General features: G+C 42.8%; 2 protein-coding genes and 1 non-coding gene across 3 annotated transcripts; all 3 read right to left on the reverse strand.

Moving 5' to 3' along the window:
• Positions 1–3592: 3592 nt before the first annotated feature.
• KICS2 (KICSTOR subunit 2) lies at positions 3593–12755 on the reverse strand. Its single transcript, XM_054279011.1, has 3 exons — positions 12491–12755; positions 10180–10468; positions 3593–5900 (listed from the first exon to the last, which is right to left on the reverse strand). Exons 1-3 carry the CDS (start codon positions 12723–12725, stop codon positions 5084–5086), a joined length of 1341 nt encoding a protein of 446 aa, XP_054134986.1. The 5' UTR covers positions 12726–12755; the 3' UTR covers positions 3593–5083.
• A 1423-nt stretch (positions 12756–14178) lies between these two features.
• RPL18A (ribosomal protein L18a) lies at positions 14179–17867 on the reverse strand. Its single transcript, XM_054276057.1, has 5 exons — positions 17782–17867; positions 17234–17413; positions 16399–16528; positions 14745–14854; positions 14179–14325 (listed from the first exon to the last, which is right to left on the reverse strand). The coding sequence occupies exons 1-5, from the start codon at positions 17797–17799 to the stop codon at positions 14233–14235; spliced, it is 531 nt and encodes a 176-aa protein (XP_054132032.1). The 5' UTR covers positions 17800–17867; the 3' UTR covers positions 14179–14232.
• LOC128939815 (small nucleolar RNA SNORA68) lies at positions 15632–15763 on the reverse strand. Its single transcript, XR_008483259.1, has one exon. It is a non-coding gene; the product is annotated as a small nucleolar RNA SNORA68 (small nucleolar RNA).
• Positions 17868–18341: the final 474 nt, after the last annotated feature.

Genomic DNA, 18341 nt, shown 5'->3' on the forward strand with positions numbered 1-18341 from the left:
AACATTTTACTTCTATCCTCCAAAGGAGACTTCCTGTTTAAATCAGTCCTCTGCTAACATGAAATCAGAGTCCAGTTCCATCTTGCATTTGACCTGTATATTGCTTTTGTCAGATTTGCAAAGCTGTGCTTTGTCAGCATTCTTGTTTCCAGAGCCTCTTCTGCTTTTCCCAATAAACAGCTCCCACCTTTGCACAGTTGCAGCCCAAAGGCCATCCCTGCTGGGCCATTCAGTGGCTGTTCCCATGGGCACAACACTGACCTACTGCTCCTGAGGCTCAGGCACAGCCCAGGCAAATGAGCAGTGCTTGGCCTCCGCTGCATCCACCCAAGCATGGCTGGCTTACACCCCTGAGAGTCTGAAAACAGGACTTCTGGAGCAAACAGGGCAGAAACACCAAACTTTTCAGCCAACTAAGTCAGCTTAGTGCTGTTGGAGAGTTTTTCAAGAATGACTTAAAGAAAAGGCCATGAGACATACAATTGAGAGAAAAGTATAGGGGAAAAGTAAAAGCAGTTTCTAACAGTTCTCAGCCTTCTGATTTGGATAAACAATTAGACTCTCTCAGGCATCATTCTATAAACAATGGAGTTGTCAGATTGTCTTCCCATAACAAGTAGAACACCGTCTCTGGGAAGGCCTGCCATCCTGAGAACAGATGTAGAAGTTTTGGGAATACTGGTTTCTGTTTTAGTTTCTGGTTTCTGTTTTGGTTTCTGTTTTTAATAAACAATTGTAGGTATTCTAAAACAAAGGGAGTGGTTAGAAGTTTCTCTGTTAGCCTATCATGAGATTGGATTACAGAATATTCATGGCGTTCGTTAGCACTGTTATTTAAGGTGATTGATTGATCAATAAAGTTGGAGTTCGATGCATTACCAGGATGGTCGTTCTCCCCTTCACTTCAATATAGTGCCAGCACTTCTGGAAGCAAGCACAGAGCTCACCAGAAGCCCAGGACCAGCCACGCTGTGTGACGTCTGGCTTTCTGCAAGATGAGCGGTTGGCGGTTGTAGGCACTGGGCCAAAACACAGGACTTGAGGAATGAAGTACGGCACACTGCTGATTTTCTCAAGAAAAGCTTGGTTATGGGAAGACTGGGACACAGTACAGTCAAAGGCAGCAGCAGGCTGAAGCACATACACAAAGAAGCCTCAGAAAAATGATGTCAAAGAACCACCACTAGAATGATCACAAATGTCTCAAAAGGCTCATATATGAAGATGAGTGGACCAGAGCAGTGATTAACTGTGTGAGTGCCATAAAATTACTTTCTGCTATAGTGCAAATATTTTTTTAAGTGGATTAGATGAACACTAGTTGTTAGCATTCAAACAGATACCAGGAGTTACTTTTAGATCATTAAAGCCTGAATATTATGTGCATTATGCAGATGTTGCAGTCCTTCGCAGCATAATACAAAATATATTAGATTCCATTCCCTGCACTGTCTTTATGCAAAGGGAGGATAAATAAAAAAAAATGTCTTATTCAAGAAAAAACCTGAATGCCACATGCAAAAGAAAGCAGCTTACAAGACATAAATATAAAATATATCAGACTTAGAATACATTTGCTGTCAAAATCACACTGCAGGCAAAGGATACTAAATTAAATATTCCCCCAGTATCCTCATGGACTCAAGCAAGTGATGAGGTACATGAAATTTGCTACAAGATAAGCTCCAACACAGCTATTCTAAGCAATCTGAATGGCACTGGGAATTTCAAATCTCAGTACCTGTTTTAAAAATGTTTAAATATGTCTGGAAGCAATGGCTTTCAGTATGCTATCATAAATATATTTACATCTTGTATTTAAAGCAGTCACTTACACATGACTTTCAAAGATTTAATCTTAGCTAAATTGGTGTAGAGGAAAAGCTGGCAGATGGGCTATCACCCAGTTCAGCAAAAGTCTATTTGTTTTCCAGTTCTTATAGTAAAGACACTGATCAATCTTTCCAGTATTAGAGTGAGTAATGAATGCATTTTTTTCCAGTTACTGAGTTTCTGGTCACCTTTACTTACTCCACAGATATGTTCCCCCCCTTGCTTAATTATGCAGGTTTTCATTTCTGGCCTAGCCAGTTTTACATCATAGATACAGAATCACAGAATGGTTGGGGCTCACAGAGATCTTAAAACCATCTGCATTCAAGCCCCTGCCATGGCTGGAGACACATTCCATTAGACCAGGTTGCTCCAAGCCCCATCCAACCTGGCCAGGGATGGGGCAACCACAGCTTCCCTGGACAGCCTGTTCCAATGTCTCATCATGCTCGTAGCAAAGAATTTCTTCCACATATCTAATCTTCCAGTTCGAACCTAATGCAGTCTCCCCATCACCTCATTAGTAATTTAAAACACAAACTCCATAAAGCATCAAATAAGAAACTGCGCCATGAGCATTCATGGATCTGACAAAGCTATAAATATTCATTCATTCCAGATACTCACACCCCCCACACTTTATTTTTGGTCACAGCACACCTCAACTCTGCAACACTGTTTCATATTGATTGTATGTCACCTCTCTCTTCAGCTTCACCTGTCTTCATCCAATGGCCTTCCTATGGCCTGAGTTTTCTGCTCCCAATGTTAAATTAATTTAAGGCTGAGATCTTGCAAGGAGAGCACCAGGGACAGGACTCAGAGACAGCCCCACAAGTCTCTCCAGAACCCAATTCTTTCTGCCCTTTGTCTGCAAATGTCTCCCATTCCCTCCTTTCACACACCACAGAGTAATGGTTATGGTTCCCTTTGGTTCTTCATCAACTGAAATATTCATAAATTCTTACCCACAAGTCACAAGGCTCCTGTGATTGCTTCACCAAGATCCTCTAAAGAAAAAAACTGCAGCAAACAACCTCCTCCTGCACAAAAACATCACCCTACATACCTTCCCTTCTGAGACACCATTTGCCAAGAACAACAACAGGAGTGTGATGTGAGCTACCAAGTCTGCTGAACAGTCACCCCCTTTTCTTCTCCCCATAAAAAACACTGGGAACAGCCTCTAGACATTTCAGCAACTAGCAAAAGCTGCTGGTCTGCTTCAAAGGGCAGAAGATTTCTCTTCCCCCTTTTCCAACTCAGAAATGAACATGTCTGTATCACACAGAGTTTCTTCCTCCAGTTTTCTCTCCCCTTTCCCACAGACACTATGACAGGGAAGTACTGCACAGGCAGACAGATTTTATACAACATTTTATTTGCACTGCTGAAGACTGGGAATCAGTTCTGGTGACAGTTTCTTTTGTGTTACTCAGGCTGAGGAAGTCAAAACTACACATTATTACAAGGTCACTGTCGCACAGAGGGAAGGAAACAAACTCTCTGAGTGTTGTCATTTGCAACTTTGTCCTGTTAAAATGTAATTCAAGCTGCAAAGGGTAACACTCTTACAAAAAACAGCCACCCTCCAACTGCTGGTAAATTAGCAACTTCTGTTATTTTCTAGTGGCAAAGAGTAGAGCTTTTTTCAAGTGGTGCTGCAGTCAGACCAAGACTTCAGGTAAAAGGCAGTACCACAGATATTCAAAACAGGCTACACACAGCTAGAGCAAAGCAAGGAAGGTTCCATTGGGCACAGAGTGGAAAGTCAGAATTGCATTTCAAGAACAGAACGTGCTTATGTGATTGTAAAATGTCAGCATTTGCAGAGAGGCAAGACAAGTTACCACAACCTTCTGTGGGAGAGAAAGGGAATCATTAAAAGACACATTTGAAAAAGTATCTTTTATAGTTCAATCTTAACAGAAACCAACATTTTGACTTAAACTCCCTTTTAAAACCAACCTGATGATGCTATTATACATTACACAGTATATAACCTTACTTTACTACACTTATATATACATCAGTTCTCCTGAACCCCTGTCAAAGTGCGTGCACAACTGCATAGCTAACAGTCAGAAGAATCCTGCAATGTAAGGCTAGAGGCACAGCCAAATTGACCCTTTATTGTATTTGGAAACCCTCATTTCCAAATTAAAGCACTTTCAGGGTAACTAGAAAACATACTTATTCCAACCCTGCAGCCTAGAAGTGGTGAAAGAATGAGGTAAACATACTGCATAGGCTATATATTTAAATCCAAATCCCCAAAGTGTTTTGGCTTAATTGTGTAATTATTTAAAACTGAATAGAGAGAAAAAATAGTTATAAAAATCTGAAAACAAATCTAGGTCAATACTAACAGTGTATTAGACAATAAATCATTCAGAAAGGGCATTTTCTACTACCTTTTTTAAGTTAGCCAGACAAAAAGCACAAATTGAAAAGAGCCTTGGTGCTTTTCCCATGGAGCTGCTGCTTCTAGAACACCTGCTCAAATTCACCTTGTCTGCTTCAGCTAGCCTGAGCCAAGACTGGCCCCACACTGTCACACACCAGCCTTCCAGGCCATGCTGCAGCTTTTCTTGGCCCAGCCCAAGTCCTGGAGCAGTGACCAAGCTTTATGACACAGGGCCTTCAGAACAGATTACCAGTGCTTAACAGAGTGTCAGAGACCTCAATTATCATTTTAAACAATTTGGAAACTAAATTATAATTAACAGTAGTGACTTCTCTGATTCTCATCTTTTTATTTAAAATGTGTCTTTGCAGGTTCACTTTTTTTTAATATTCCCTTGCATCAGTGTTTAGTTCCCAGAAATCATTTCTGTCAGGCAATGCAGTTTTCTGAAAAGATAGCATCTTCCATTCTCACCACATTTTCAATAAACTCTGTAGAAGACAGTCAATGATCAGACTATGATAAAGTGCATATATTCCTTTCTGATACAGGCAACAAAACTGTGGACTAAAAAAATAAATCATACTGGAAATTGAAAACCACACCAAAAACCCCATGGTGGCCCTTTACCACCCCACAATGAAGTTGCCCCACAAAGTACTGCCCAAAAATACTTTTCTTCAAGTGTCTGTTAGCTTAAAAAAAAAACCAAACATATAACATTTAAAAAAAAATGGTTCCTTTTCAATTAGACTCTGAGAATCACAAATTTATGTAACTTTGAAAGCTACAGCTCCCTCAAGGCTAGCATAGAGCCTTGACAACTTTTAAGTAGTTTGTACTTCACCCTTTGGATCCAGGTTTCAAACTTGCAAAAGCTTTGGAGTTCTTAAGGGAATGTGAAATTTCATTGAGAAAAGAAATAAAATGATAGTCCCTTTCTGACTTCTTGGACTCAAAAATAACTACAATGGTAAAGTGAGGTTCAGGGCGAGTCAGAAAGTAGGTGCTTTGGACTTTGTCATCGTAGAAGTGAACAACCTTCTCCAAACTGTTGAGGTCAGAGGTTCTATCAGTCATAATCATGATGACATTGGGCCAGTGCATAACAGGCCTGTCGCTGGGCAGAGACACCACTGCAGGATACTGATCCACTCCCTTGGGGGCTTCCCTGTATGAATGGGGATGATGATAACCGTGTCCCTGAAAACTCTCTGATCCGCGATTGTCAAAAATTAAGGAAACATTGACAGCATCGTACTTCCGGATGAAGCTGGAAATTTTCCCAAAGTAATCAGGATTTGTTTTAGCAGTCAAAGTTTTCATTTCAGATGCTGTTGTCTGTCGACTAAGAGCCTCATGAAAGTAAAAGCTAAACTTGGCAAGGAGAATGTTTTTGAGCTTCATGAGCCAGAGGAAGAGGTGTGGAGGCTGCACAGCCTTCTGAGACTGCCCTCCAAACAGGTGCTTCTTGGTCTCCCGCTGTTTCTCAAAAATTTGGCCCCAAGTTTGTAGCTTTGTGTGAGCACTGTGCAAGTTGACCAGGGATGGAAGGAACTTCCACTCTGAGATCTGAGCCTGAGCCTTTAAGAGGTGTGCAAGCACATCTACCTCCAGCTGGAAACTGCTTTCAAGAGGACTGAGGATTGGATGATGAAATCTAGAAAACATAACATTAGTCAAGACATGAGAACTGCTGTACACAATGGTGAAATAATCAGATAGTATTTGCCAGTTAACAGACAAAAGATCAAACATCAAAGCAGAGCAAAGTGTAAATCAAAAAATAATACTCTTAATTTAAAGAACAGTTCTTTTTACATAATTAGGGTAAATAATTCTACAAACAAACAGTGTTTCACATCTGATAAAACCACCTGTCGGACATTTCTCTACCAAAGTAAGGGAGTTATATTTCATCGGTTCAACAATCACAGTTTATCTTAATCTATGAACTACTAGAACACCATTTCTTTTTAAATTCAGATGATCTTGTTCCAATTTAAAATCTCTTCTGGCAGTCATATATGTCTTGTTGGTTCTGGAGCAGCAGTAAGATATTAAGTTAAATCAAAGAAATTATGTTATAGATCTATTATTCACATAGGGGAGCTATGAGGAAGTCAGGCTGGGTTTGGTTTTGCTGTCTGGAACCATAATTAACTCCTTCTCTTCTCACTTTCCCCCCTGACATTTAGAAAAAATACAGATGCAGTGCTTTTTACCTCTCTTTCCATGATACTCAAGTTATTTGCAATTTATAACATCAGTAATAACTTGATTGAAACAGTGAAAAACTAATGTAAAATATATAACTTTAGAAAGGAGTGGTCTTTTTAGTAAGTTCTCCCATTGGCATTAAGGATTCAAAGAGGTCTCTAATAAAGAACAATGAACAGTTCAAAGACAAGACTTGATGAGGTTTCCATTTAAGTAAAGACAAATTTATCATCTCACTTCAGAAAAATATCTTGGGTCTTGTTATTGGTTTAAAACAATAAATACAGAATTTTTCCAGCTTTTAAAACTAAAGCAATGTCATTATTCCTGTCAGCTTCTAGGACACAACAAATACAACCTGTTTTGGAAATAGCTGGTTCAAGATCAAAACACTTCATGTTGTTGTGGACCAGAAGAGAGAATAAAAATGTCAGGCTTTTCATCCCCTCTCCACTACTTTTCCTTTGGCTCATGAGAAATGTCTGACTATTTGATCACTGATCTGTAAGCATCTCTTTTTTTTGAAAGCCCAAATTTGCAAGTATCTGTTATTAAGATTCAAGTCCAAATTTATTTGAAGAAAATGAAATTAAGAGTATCATAAACCAGCTGATGCACCACATTGGGCAAAGCAGCCTGGCTGGTGACCAGGCACCTTCTGCACCCAGCACATGTCAGCAACCCCCAGTTGAGCTGCTAGAGCAGAGAGCCAGTGTTTGCTGGCCACTCTGGTGGGCTGAGAAGTCCAGAGCATATTTATATTTCTCTGAACAAACAAGAGCTTAAACAAGAGTCAACAAAAAATAATTTCTAACAGTCAACATGAAATCTTTCCAATGGTTTTGGTATTCACCAGAAAAACAGTTTTGTTGCTCTGTATTTTAGGAGGGTACAAAAAACATTATGCAACATTATTTGCTACAGTCCCATCAAATGACACACAGCACAGTGATTTAAATACATTTGCAGTCAGATCAAGAAAGTTTTCTTCCATTTTAAAATCAATTTAAAAATCCTTATCAAGGCAGCACTGCCAAAGTCTCCTGGATTAACATTCTGATGTACAGCTTTCCACTTCTACTTCATGGCTTTCCTAATATTGCACTGTCTAGCAGGATTTGCTAAACTGTTTTAATCAAAAAATACACCTCAGCTACAGCTGAGAAGCTTGATATGGTTACAGAGAAAACTGATGAGTTATGCACTAAGTCTAACTGCTGTAATTGAGTTTTATAATGTAGAAGCGTCCAACTGAGCTCAGTATCACGTAAAACAGACGAGTTTTTGCCATATTTCATAAGACAGAGTGTCAAAAACTTAAGAACACATTGAAAATTTGATTTTTTTCCTCCTAATCATTCCTGAAAGCAGAGGGATGCTAGTTTTGTTTTGCAGACTGTGAAGAAGCCACATTTTCTTTTTATTTCCTTCCAGAGATCACACACACATGTACATATAACACAATGCTGGCTAGATAAAATACATTAAACATTTAAAAATTATTACATTAAAATAGGTGTTATAGTAACTTATTCATTTTATACTAAGCTTTTAAAGGATCTTGCTTCTGATGCTGCTTTGATTATTTAAGATCCCACCCAAACCAACAGCTAAAAACTTCAGGAGAAGTTACTCCTCCAGATGTATTCTACAGAAAAATGGAAAGGAAAATGTAGAGTACTGGCAATGAACAAGTCAGCAATAAGTAGTAATAACACAGTAACAAAATAGCTTTAAACTGTTTGAGAATTAATGATATTTCAGATACAAACAATATGTCTTGTTAACTGACAATTCTGCTGTTCCTTTCCCAGCTATTTCCTCTGTGTTATCTGCCCAGCTACTTTCACACATAAAGGAAAGAGACCAAGGCCAGAAGCTATCTAAAAACAAATGTCCTGTCTGGCCTTAGCACAGCTGGCTGAAATAATGGCACACGTCCTCAGCTACAAGTGAGGAATATACTGACAGAGGGAAGAGGCTGCGTAAGGATGAGTTTATTTGATCTTTCACCTGTAAAGCAGAAATGCCTAGCAGCCAGTACATATCCACGTAACACACCCCAGAAACTGATTTGAGATACAAAGAAACTAAAAGGAAGGACTAAAGGAATAGATCACTATTCCCACTTTTTCCAGAAATGTTCTGCATGTCACTGCAGCTACTGAATTAGCTCTGACAGCACCTTAGATTGTCTCCATCTTAAAGACTGCTTGTTAACCCAAAGCAAGATCATCAGTATTTTTTCCAGAGAGACATTGCTTTTTTTTTTTTAAGATGTTATGATATATATATAGTTATATAACACATATTATATAAACATATTATGCAACAGATAATGCCTTAGAAGTACAAATGTACCAATGAAATTTATTTAAATAGCTTAGTAAAACATGTCATATGCAGGTATAGTCTCCAATCTCTTCATCAAAGTAAGAATTTCGGTCCTCAGATTTTTAACAGTGCTGTTGATTCAGCACATCCTCAGAACAGATGGCAGTTGTTAGTGTGCAAGAGAAATCAACTTAAAAAAAAAACAAACAAAACATGCCAACAACAAACCCACCCAAAACCCTAAACTTACTTCCCTTTACTCATTAAAGTTTATCACACCAAGGAAAAAAAATCTAAATTTCAGGTTTTTACTGGATTAACAGCCCTGATATTTTAAGTGATCACAAGCCAAGAATTGAAAAACATCACTACTAAGATCATACAGACTAGTTTTGATTTTCAAATTGCAAAATTACATAGCAATTTGCCAAAGGTATCCCTAAAAAATGAGGGAATCAGCTGCAGTGCTTCTGTTTGGAATATCAGAAAGCAGCACTGAATTATCTTCACTTTTCCTAGGTGAACACTATAAAAATCATAACTGAAAAAATTAAGACCTATGAATATTCTCCTCAAAAGTCTTAGACACTATTTCACTAACAACAACAATTTAAAGAAATTCAACCACATCTGACAGTTAACTTCCTTCAATGGCTACCTTTTTTGGTTTAAAATGAAGAGGCAGAAATTGAGTGTGTTGAGAAGCATTCAAAAATTCTCTTTTAAACTGCTATCACTTTCAAGGCACATAAGTTAGATGTGAAATACCCAACCTACCCTCATTTAGAAACATCCCAGGATTTTTGCAACAGGATCTATTAAATCTTAACTTCAAGAAACCACAGCGGCAAGGACCAAAGTCTCAGAGGTGCTCCTCCTACTGGCTCCTCTGGAGAAAAGTGGTAACAGAGCACCATAAAGCCCTCCCAGCTAGGAGGGTTGTGGTGTAGCTCCTAGATCTAAGCAAACATATATTCTTAAAAAGTAAGATTGTCACAAAAGTATTTGCTTTATTTATGCCACCTTTACTGAAGTCCATACAAAATCAAGGCTTGTTTCCTCTCCCCTACCAAAGAAAAAAGTTCAATAAGCCTTGCATCTTACAAAAGGAAAATCACTCCTCCTCTCTCCTGGAAATGAACATGCATAGGGAGGAAGGCTCCTAGTACACCATGAGCAGACTCCCTTTGTTATTTTTCTTCTTTGGAAGAAACTTCATGCATCTGATGCTGCAGGCCAACACAGACTTCACACACGAATCTGTGAAGGGACTGTGCTGCTCAGCAGTCAAAGGACAGCAAAGTCTTTGGGTTTGCTTTGAACTTCAACATCAGGTATTACAGATCACGAGCCTGAGTATGTACTGCCAGCAAAGAAACACTGACCTTGAACTGTATTTCTTTAAGATGGATTCCAAAATGTTTACCAGTTCCTCAGAGTTAATGAACTTTTGGGTGCTGAGCGTGTACATTTTTTCATAGAAGTCAGCAATTTCCATCCGAGCCTGAACAAAAAAACAGAGCTGTTCAGACAGGTGAGAAAGCAGCTCTTCCAAGTGAGGAGCTGTTCCTCCTAGTGCATTGTGACCCGTCGCCACCACCTTCTTCAGCTCATTGTGCAGAGATGTGTAGATGGTTCGGATGGAGTCCTTGCGGCTGAAGAATGACTGACCACCTGTTCAGATAAATATGGAGGTATTACCAAAATCCAGGGACAGCAAAGATAGACAGCAACACTGGAAAATGCTTGTAATTATAGATCTAGTTGTTTGTAAGCATTGTTTAATTACAATACTTCTTTTAACAAAGAAACAAAAGTCAGTGTTTTATTCTGCACGTAACTGAATTACAGAGCATATGCTCAGAAGCACTTTATGTAATTTCATGCAAGCTACGCTTGTCCCACTTCATGGCTCAGCAGTCAATGGCTGCTGCAAAACAGTAACTCCTTCACAGCTGCCTCAGCTGTGACATGACTTTTAAGAAACCCAGGGTTCAGTTAAATTTGCTACTATGATACATAACGTGGAAATACTGTTATCTGTGGAAGTCAGAAGAATTAAGTCATAGTGACTTGACTGATCAAATTTTTATAGCCTCCACTCCTATTAATAACTCTAGATGTTTTCCAGAGAATTCCCTTAACAATCCCTCTTCCATCATGAAGCACTCAAATTCACAAAGCAACATTTAAATGGGAGCCACGTGACATCTGTGTGTACAAATCAAATGTTACCAGTCCCTATACAATCTAAATATAAACCAGAACTCAAAGGGAAAATAATCACACTTTATCCCAGTGAGACCACAGGGCAGGTTAATCCATAACTAAAACTTGGAGGGCAGGAGGGAGGACAAGAAGTCCTCTGCGCTCCTTTCTACCTGCTCAACACTATGAGGAATTTAAAATAGAGGAGAGGAGTAAAGGGTCAAAGATATTTAACTTTGACATTACAAAAAGACTGTATAAATGTACTAGCCTTATTTCATAGCTTCTATTTATAGAAGACCTAATGTGCCATTCAGGCAGTCAACAGCTGCAGCAGAGCAGACCACAGGGATCGAATCTGTATCTTTTAAAGATTCCAAATTTAGGCGCCTCTTTGAAACCACGTATAAATTTTGTAATGCTGGATAGCTCTTTCCACATTCCTTTTACACATATAATGTTCAAAGGTGACCACTGACATTTGAGGTAGAAAGGTAGAGAATTGGCTATCATAGTGAAACAGCTCCCATTGTAACACAGGAGTAGTCCCTCAGCCATGGGCAGGAGGAAGTATCATCTATTTCAGTTGTTCATGAAGTAAATAAATAAACAAAACTTTGCCCCTTCTGTTGTCACCTTTCTGCAAGCACAAAATTCTTTAAAGTCAGCCTTACAGTCAGAGTTTTGGCTGTAAAGATCTTATAATAGTTCCAAGTCATCACTTAAATAACAAAGCTGAATTTTCTTGATGGTTTAATGTGCTATACATCAGACTCATATCCTTTGATCAATTTTCCATACCCATCTGCACTTCAAAAAGAAAATAAGCAGCTTTGCCCAGAGGGTAGCATCATGAAAGCTCATCCTGTGCCAGTTTGGAATTTTCTATTCATGTACTGATAAAACATGAAGCAGCTGCTATCATGGCCAAAGCTTCCTGAGATCCTGCAGTATCTGCATGGGTAACAACTCCTAGGATGCTATCTATCTCCAGCCCCAAGTACTCGCACACATACACCTCTGATGCAAGGTGGAAAAGCTTTAACGCTTTGGTCACCCCAGTAAGGTCATGTCTGCCTATATCTCAGCCAGAGCATCTCAGCACAGAAACACCTCTGGCTAATTCTTGCGAAGGGCGGGTAGGCGCCCTGCTGGCCAGGGAAGAGATGCAGCGAGTGGCACAGCAGGCTGCGTGCCACCTGCACAGCACCTCTGTCCTCTGGTCCGTTCCTTAGTGCCAGCACTAATGGTTTCCCAGCGGGCTCACGGACTCTCACCAAGCCAGCGCTGGTTTCGGACGCGCAGGCACGGACCCGCCGAGGCAGGGCCCCCGGGACCGCGGGTCCCAGCGCCTGCAATCGCCGGCTGCCCAGTCAGCTCCCGGCCGCCCGCTCCGCACCCGCGGAGCCCAGCGCGGGGCAGGCCCCCCGGCTGAGGCGGGCGCGGCTCGGGCCGGGAGAGCCGGTCCCTCCCTCCCCGGAGCGGTACCTAGCTTCTGTCCCAGGAAGGTCATGCTGTGATAGGCCTTCTCGGCCGCCGCCAGGTGCGCCAGCCCGGCCAGCAGCGCCAGCCAGCTGGAGCCCGCGCTCTTGTTGGCCTCCCGCTCCTTCTCTACATTGTCCTTGGCCTTGTCGTAGGAGAAGATGCCCAGGTGGGAGAAGAAGGTCTCCAGCACGGCCTGCTCCACGGGCACCGGCGCTCCCAGCGGGATCGACTCCCCCATCCCGGCCGGCGCCTCCGCAGCGGCCACCACTTCCGGGTCCGGCGCCCGCCCGCCCGCGCGGGGGAACACGTGACCGGCGGAGCGGGGAGCGGCCGGCTCGGGGTCACGTGACGGGCGGGGGCTCGCGCGGCCGGCGGGCGGGGCAGCGGCAGCGCGCGGCAGCGCCGGGCCCCGGTTTGCGCGTGCCCGTGCGCGGGCCCTGCCGGCCGCGCGCTCCCGCCCGCCGCCCTGCGCTTCACGGGGTACGCGGAACGGAGACACTCTCCTGCTAAATTGTACGTACAGCTAAAAACCTTCTACAGCTCCAGGTCCTTCTGAGGCCCTTCCTCCCCACCTCTTTCACTCCCACAGGGCCCTCCGGCTACTTTGGCTTCAGTTTCCCCCTCCCTTGCGACTGGGGATACTGTGGATTGCCATTATTCCCACTTTCTTCAGTTCATGTTTCAGACGGACGAGCTGCCTGAACTGATTCTCCGTGCAGGCGATGAGGAGCACAAGGCTGAGCCGCGGAACGGGAGCTCTCTGTGGCCACGCTGACTGGACCCTGTTCCGCAGAACTTACCCACCCTTGCACTGACAGCACCGCTCCAGACTGAGCGGCAGCTCTCCAGTCAACCCAGAAAGGACACATTCCCAGCTTCCTCTCTGCACAGTATTTCCCTGCACTCTAACAGCACCTGCAGCTGTTTTTAAGCTGAAATCTGGACAAGACACAGCATCAGTTCTTTGACACTGGCATGACCCACGTACTTATTTAAGTAACTGACTGCCTCAGGAAACACCACCACTGAAAATGGGCATCAGATGCAAGCACCACCTTTAGGTATGAAGCAGCCTTTTAAATAAACTTCAACTAGTGTCTGCAAACTTCTTACTGTGAACAAAGCAGCCTAAGGATTCGGATTTGGATATAGAAATTGTCATCATTTTCATTCATTGGTCTAACAGAAAAGGATAAATCTGCCAAGCAATTCATCACTTTTCTTTTCTAGGCACAGGCACCTCTATACGCATCCCTTATTCAGAGTGGTGCGTAACATCCCTGAAAAGGTTCTGGTTAGAACTAGAATTTTGGCTTCAAGTCCTTAAAATTTGAAGCAGCTTAACTGAAGTTATGAGGTCTTTCTTTCTTACAGCTAAGTCTGAGTTCTGTATGCACCAGAAGCCGCCTTCTTCCTGAACTCAACTGTTCACTTAGTGTGCCAAAGGGACAAAATGGAAGTAGGATTTTACAGCAGCTCAACAACAGATGTCTCTGACCTGGAAAGTTGGTTATTAAAATTTGATTTATTGATGGAATATTTCAGTAATTTAAGTCAGCACCTGAAACACTCACCTGTTCAAGGGAATCACAGCTGTGAATAGTAGGCTGCCAATAGTTTACAGAAAAGACAAGAACAGGAATGGGGACTCCTAGATAACCAGGACAGAGTCTCCAAAACACAACTGGGAGTGAAAGCTTCCAATAAGACCTTTATTGCAACACAGAGTTGACATGTTTTTGTATTTAATAGAAAGTATTTGGTCTCTTGGTGGTGAAGCGTGGTTTGTGCTGGCGACGCAGAACTCTGTGTGGCAGCGGGAACTTGATTTTAGAATCCTGCAAGAAAAATGTTTCTATGTTAATTGAGGTATCAGATGAACAACAGAAAATAGTTTGGAATAAATGGCCAAGCTGTATTTAGTGACTACCTTAGGCTTAGAGAAGTAATCCATCCACAACTTAAGATGTACTTCACAGGACTTAAATAATTAATTTTGCATTCTTTTTTCAAAGTAATGCCAGTCAGAGGCATGTCTTCTGTACCATAACATGTATTTACTTTATTGTGACTTTCTTCCAAATACTTGTAGCAGCAGAAGTCTTGATCATAATATACCATAATCATGAACATATGCACCCAGGTTTGGTTCCTGATCTATTTCTGGTTGCAAAGCAAACCTGCACCACACAAGAGAGATCCCCTCTTCCAATCCAACGCTGGCCCAGGACCCACCAGCCAGTGCTGGCTCACTTACATGGAACTGCTTGACTGCAGGTCTGCGGCACTTGCTGGCAGCAATTTCCTCAACCTTCATGATCTGGATAGAGTGAGCACGGGCACGATGACGGGCTCCCATATCACGGTCTAGAACAACAGAACTCATTAAAAAGGAATTTTGTTACACGTTCAGTTCAAGAATCTTACAGCCCTTCGTTCAAGAAATGTTCATCCTGCCATCGACAACTTTTAAAATTTCTGATCAGCTGTAATTAAAATCACTGTTTCTATTATTTAAAGTGATACCACAAATATCATAAAACCAACAAGCAGCAGCAAACTCCTCCTGTAAGTTCTAAGTAAGCTCCACAACAGGAAGAGCCATTTGAACCTTCTTGTCAAATTTCAAGGTACACACGGACACAAGTAACATACCTAGGACTACTTACTCTCTTGCAAGACAAAAAAATCCTGTGGTTCAGATTCAACACTGAAATATTACTGGAAAGACACATGAACTTCAAAACACTTTCCCTTCCAAAAGGAAGGTGCAAGTAAAAGTAGGACCTGAGGATACCTTTACTTTTATTGAAATTGACCAGCAATAGAACCATGAATTGATGTTCATACCACATAATCAGGCTTTTTGAATAGGAAGAAGTATCTGAACTTAGGCTACCTGAAAATTCCTCTATTCAGCAGTGCAAATCACTGGCTTCAAATCACATCCAGAGCTAGCTCCACAAGGTATGACTGTTGAAATACTACTGTGCTTCCCATGAAGATCTAACACACCTATTAAAAACTTACCTGTCACAACTAGTCTTGAACATAGAAGTACCAGTCATTGTATCATGAAAAATAAGGTTTTTGGGTCTCTTAAGCAATCCTTTAGTATGTTCATTAAAAGGGATTATTGAACATTAATGTAGAACCTTAAATTTCACTTTCAACAGCACTTCAGCTTTTGAAAGGCGACAAGATACATTTAATATTTGCACACATGACAAGAATATCATTATTGAGAACAATATTCTTTGGGTTTTTATGTGCAATCTGTAGTGCTTATAATACTCTGCAGTCAAGTATCAACAGCAACAGCTATACAAATGGTCTATCCCTCAAGTACTTCACAGAACAGTACTTATTTGTACTGTACTGTTTGTTGTACTGAATTTAGGACAACTATTACTTCTCAATGCAATGAGGTGATGAGATCTTGGAGTTACAGTATTGGCTTTTTTCCTGTGTTTTTTTTTTTTTCCTACTTGCTCAATAAAGGACGAATTCCCCATGATCTCTGAAATATTCTTTTCACAAGACTTGGGAAGATATATTCAATTATCTTAAAACAGCACAGCGCAGGAAATACACAGAGCACCTGAAAAGTCATTAAATTATCAGTTTGTATAGCAACACTCATTACTAGAATTGTAGAAAGACACACCAAAAAGAAGTGGGAGTATTTTCCAGTCAGAGAAACTGTATAAAGAGAGGTAACAAGTCACCTACCACATGTATAATAGATAAATACCTATGGAATAGCTGGCAACCTCTTCCTTTAATTTTCCAGTGTTTCAGTTATTTTATCAAGGGTTAAGATAGCATGCTTTATGCCTAATTTGAGATTTAATCTTCTGCTTGTATACTGCTTCTATTATTTTACACCTCAAACAGCTACCTATACTTACAGCACTGAGTGACAGCACCCGCAGTGGTCAAGTCTCTGTACTCCCTGTACATGTTGTGGGTCCCACTACGAGAATCATAGCGCAACCAAATACCAAAGTTTTTTACCCGCAGAGGGGACTTCTCATACACCTGGAATTACACAAGAACATGGAAGTGGTTAGAGATGATGTACTCTCAATATTTTACAATTTTAAGAATATTTCAGAGCTCTAACAAAACCCCTGTTTTAAGTCTTACTGTCAAAAAACAACTCTTTGCTCTCTTTCCCCTTACCAAAATAGCTGAATATGTCTTGGTAATTCAGAGTAGAGAGCTTTAGTAATTCAAAGAAAAATACAGGATTTCAGCTCTAAAGACGGTTCTTGAAGTATCAAGGAAGAGGAGTGTAAGCATACAAACATCCACTTTCCCAGGACTACGAATGTGCAAATGCCTCTTAAAAGGTATATTGTACAATGAACCTAAGTCGAAGATGCAACACATGACTCATCATTTTGAAGCAGTAAGTAAATTTGTATTTCGTTTACAAGACATATACCACTACTTTCAAAAAGCAAACTTGTCACTCCTTTTCACAGCAACTGAAAGACAATGGATTTCAACTTCACACCCCATAACTGCAATTCCTGTAAAATCCCTCCACAAGGAGGATTTGGAACTGGAACTGCAATTCCTGTAAAATCCCTCCACAAGGAGGATTTGGAACTGGAACTGCAATTCCTGTAAAATCCCTCCACAAGGAGGATTTGGAACTGGAACTGCAATTCCTGTAAAATCCCTCCACATACACCTGCTGGAACTCCATAAGAAGCCTTTAGGTTTATAATTCTTCACCTGTCCGCAGTACACAATCTCTCCAGAAGACTTCTTCATCTTCTTCAGCTGAGAGACGAAGTACCAGAATCGGGACTTGGCGACGACATGGTTCGGAGCGAAGATGCGCATGCGGTACAGAGGAGGGGTCGTGCATTTCGGCGTGGGCAAGCAGCGCCCGACCACCTTGTACTCCCGCAGCTGGAGGGACACGAAAACCAGGCGGACCTCAGTGAGCGAGCCGCGGAGCCACCGCCACGCCCGCCCCGCGCCCTTTGAGGCGGCTCCTCAAAGGAACAACGCGACGAAAGGAGCTCAATCCATCAGGGGAGGGAGGCCCTTGCGCCGGGCGGGTCGATCCGCGGCACCGCACGCCGATCCGGGTCCGCGCCTGGCGGGAGCGGCGCCGCCGCCATGTTGGCCGCTCGCCGCCCCACGGGCCAGGCGGCGCCGTTCGGGCACGCACGGGCCACTCTCGAGCTACAACCTGCCACCGCCGCCCTCCCGACGGCCACCCCTGCCGCACTGCCGGCCCCGGCTGCGCCCGCCGGGCCCCGGTCCGTACTCACAGTGCCCGACGCCTTCATGGCGCTCCGCCGCCGTTGCTCTCAGGAAAGGAAAGGGATGGGCAACGTGCGCCGCCACCTGACGTCATCACCCCGCCCCGCCCCCGGAGGCCCGCGCGGCGATTGGTTGCGAGCAGAGCGCGATTGGAGCACGCAGCTGTCAATCTCCGCGCGCGGCCCTGGCTTCCGGGCTGGCGGCACCGCGTGGCCCGGCCTGGCTCGCAGGCAGCGCGGCCCCGGCCCAGCCCCCCTGCTGCCGGCACCGGGGCCGCGGGCCCGCATGGGCCTGACAGAAGGTAGACCTGGCTGTGCGTGACTCCGTCTCCGGCCCGCCCTGCTGGCGTTAGCGTGAAGGATGTGGCAGGGAGGCTCCAGGCGGAGACACCGAAATTCCCTCGGGGCGGTAGCCGGCAGCGTAGGGGTATCGGGGGAACCTTTCTCACTCGTCGTCCTCCGGGATAGCGAGGTCACTGGCTACCGTGAGGCTGCCCCTGAAGATCGCCCCAATGCACTCAGTTCCGTGGGATGCGTCTTGCGGCTGGTCCCGCCGGGCGCTCGTTCCC

The sequence above is a fragment of the Melozone crissalis genome, unplaced genomic scaffold (assembly GCF_028551555.1).
Source record: "Melozone crissalis strain CALT ecotype California unplaced genomic scaffold, PUWL_Pcris_2 ptg000004l_1, whole genome shotgun sequence".
In the NCBI taxonomy this organism is placed as follows: Eukaryota; Metazoa; Chordata; class Aves; order Passeriformes; family Passerellidae; genus Melozone; species Melozone crissalis.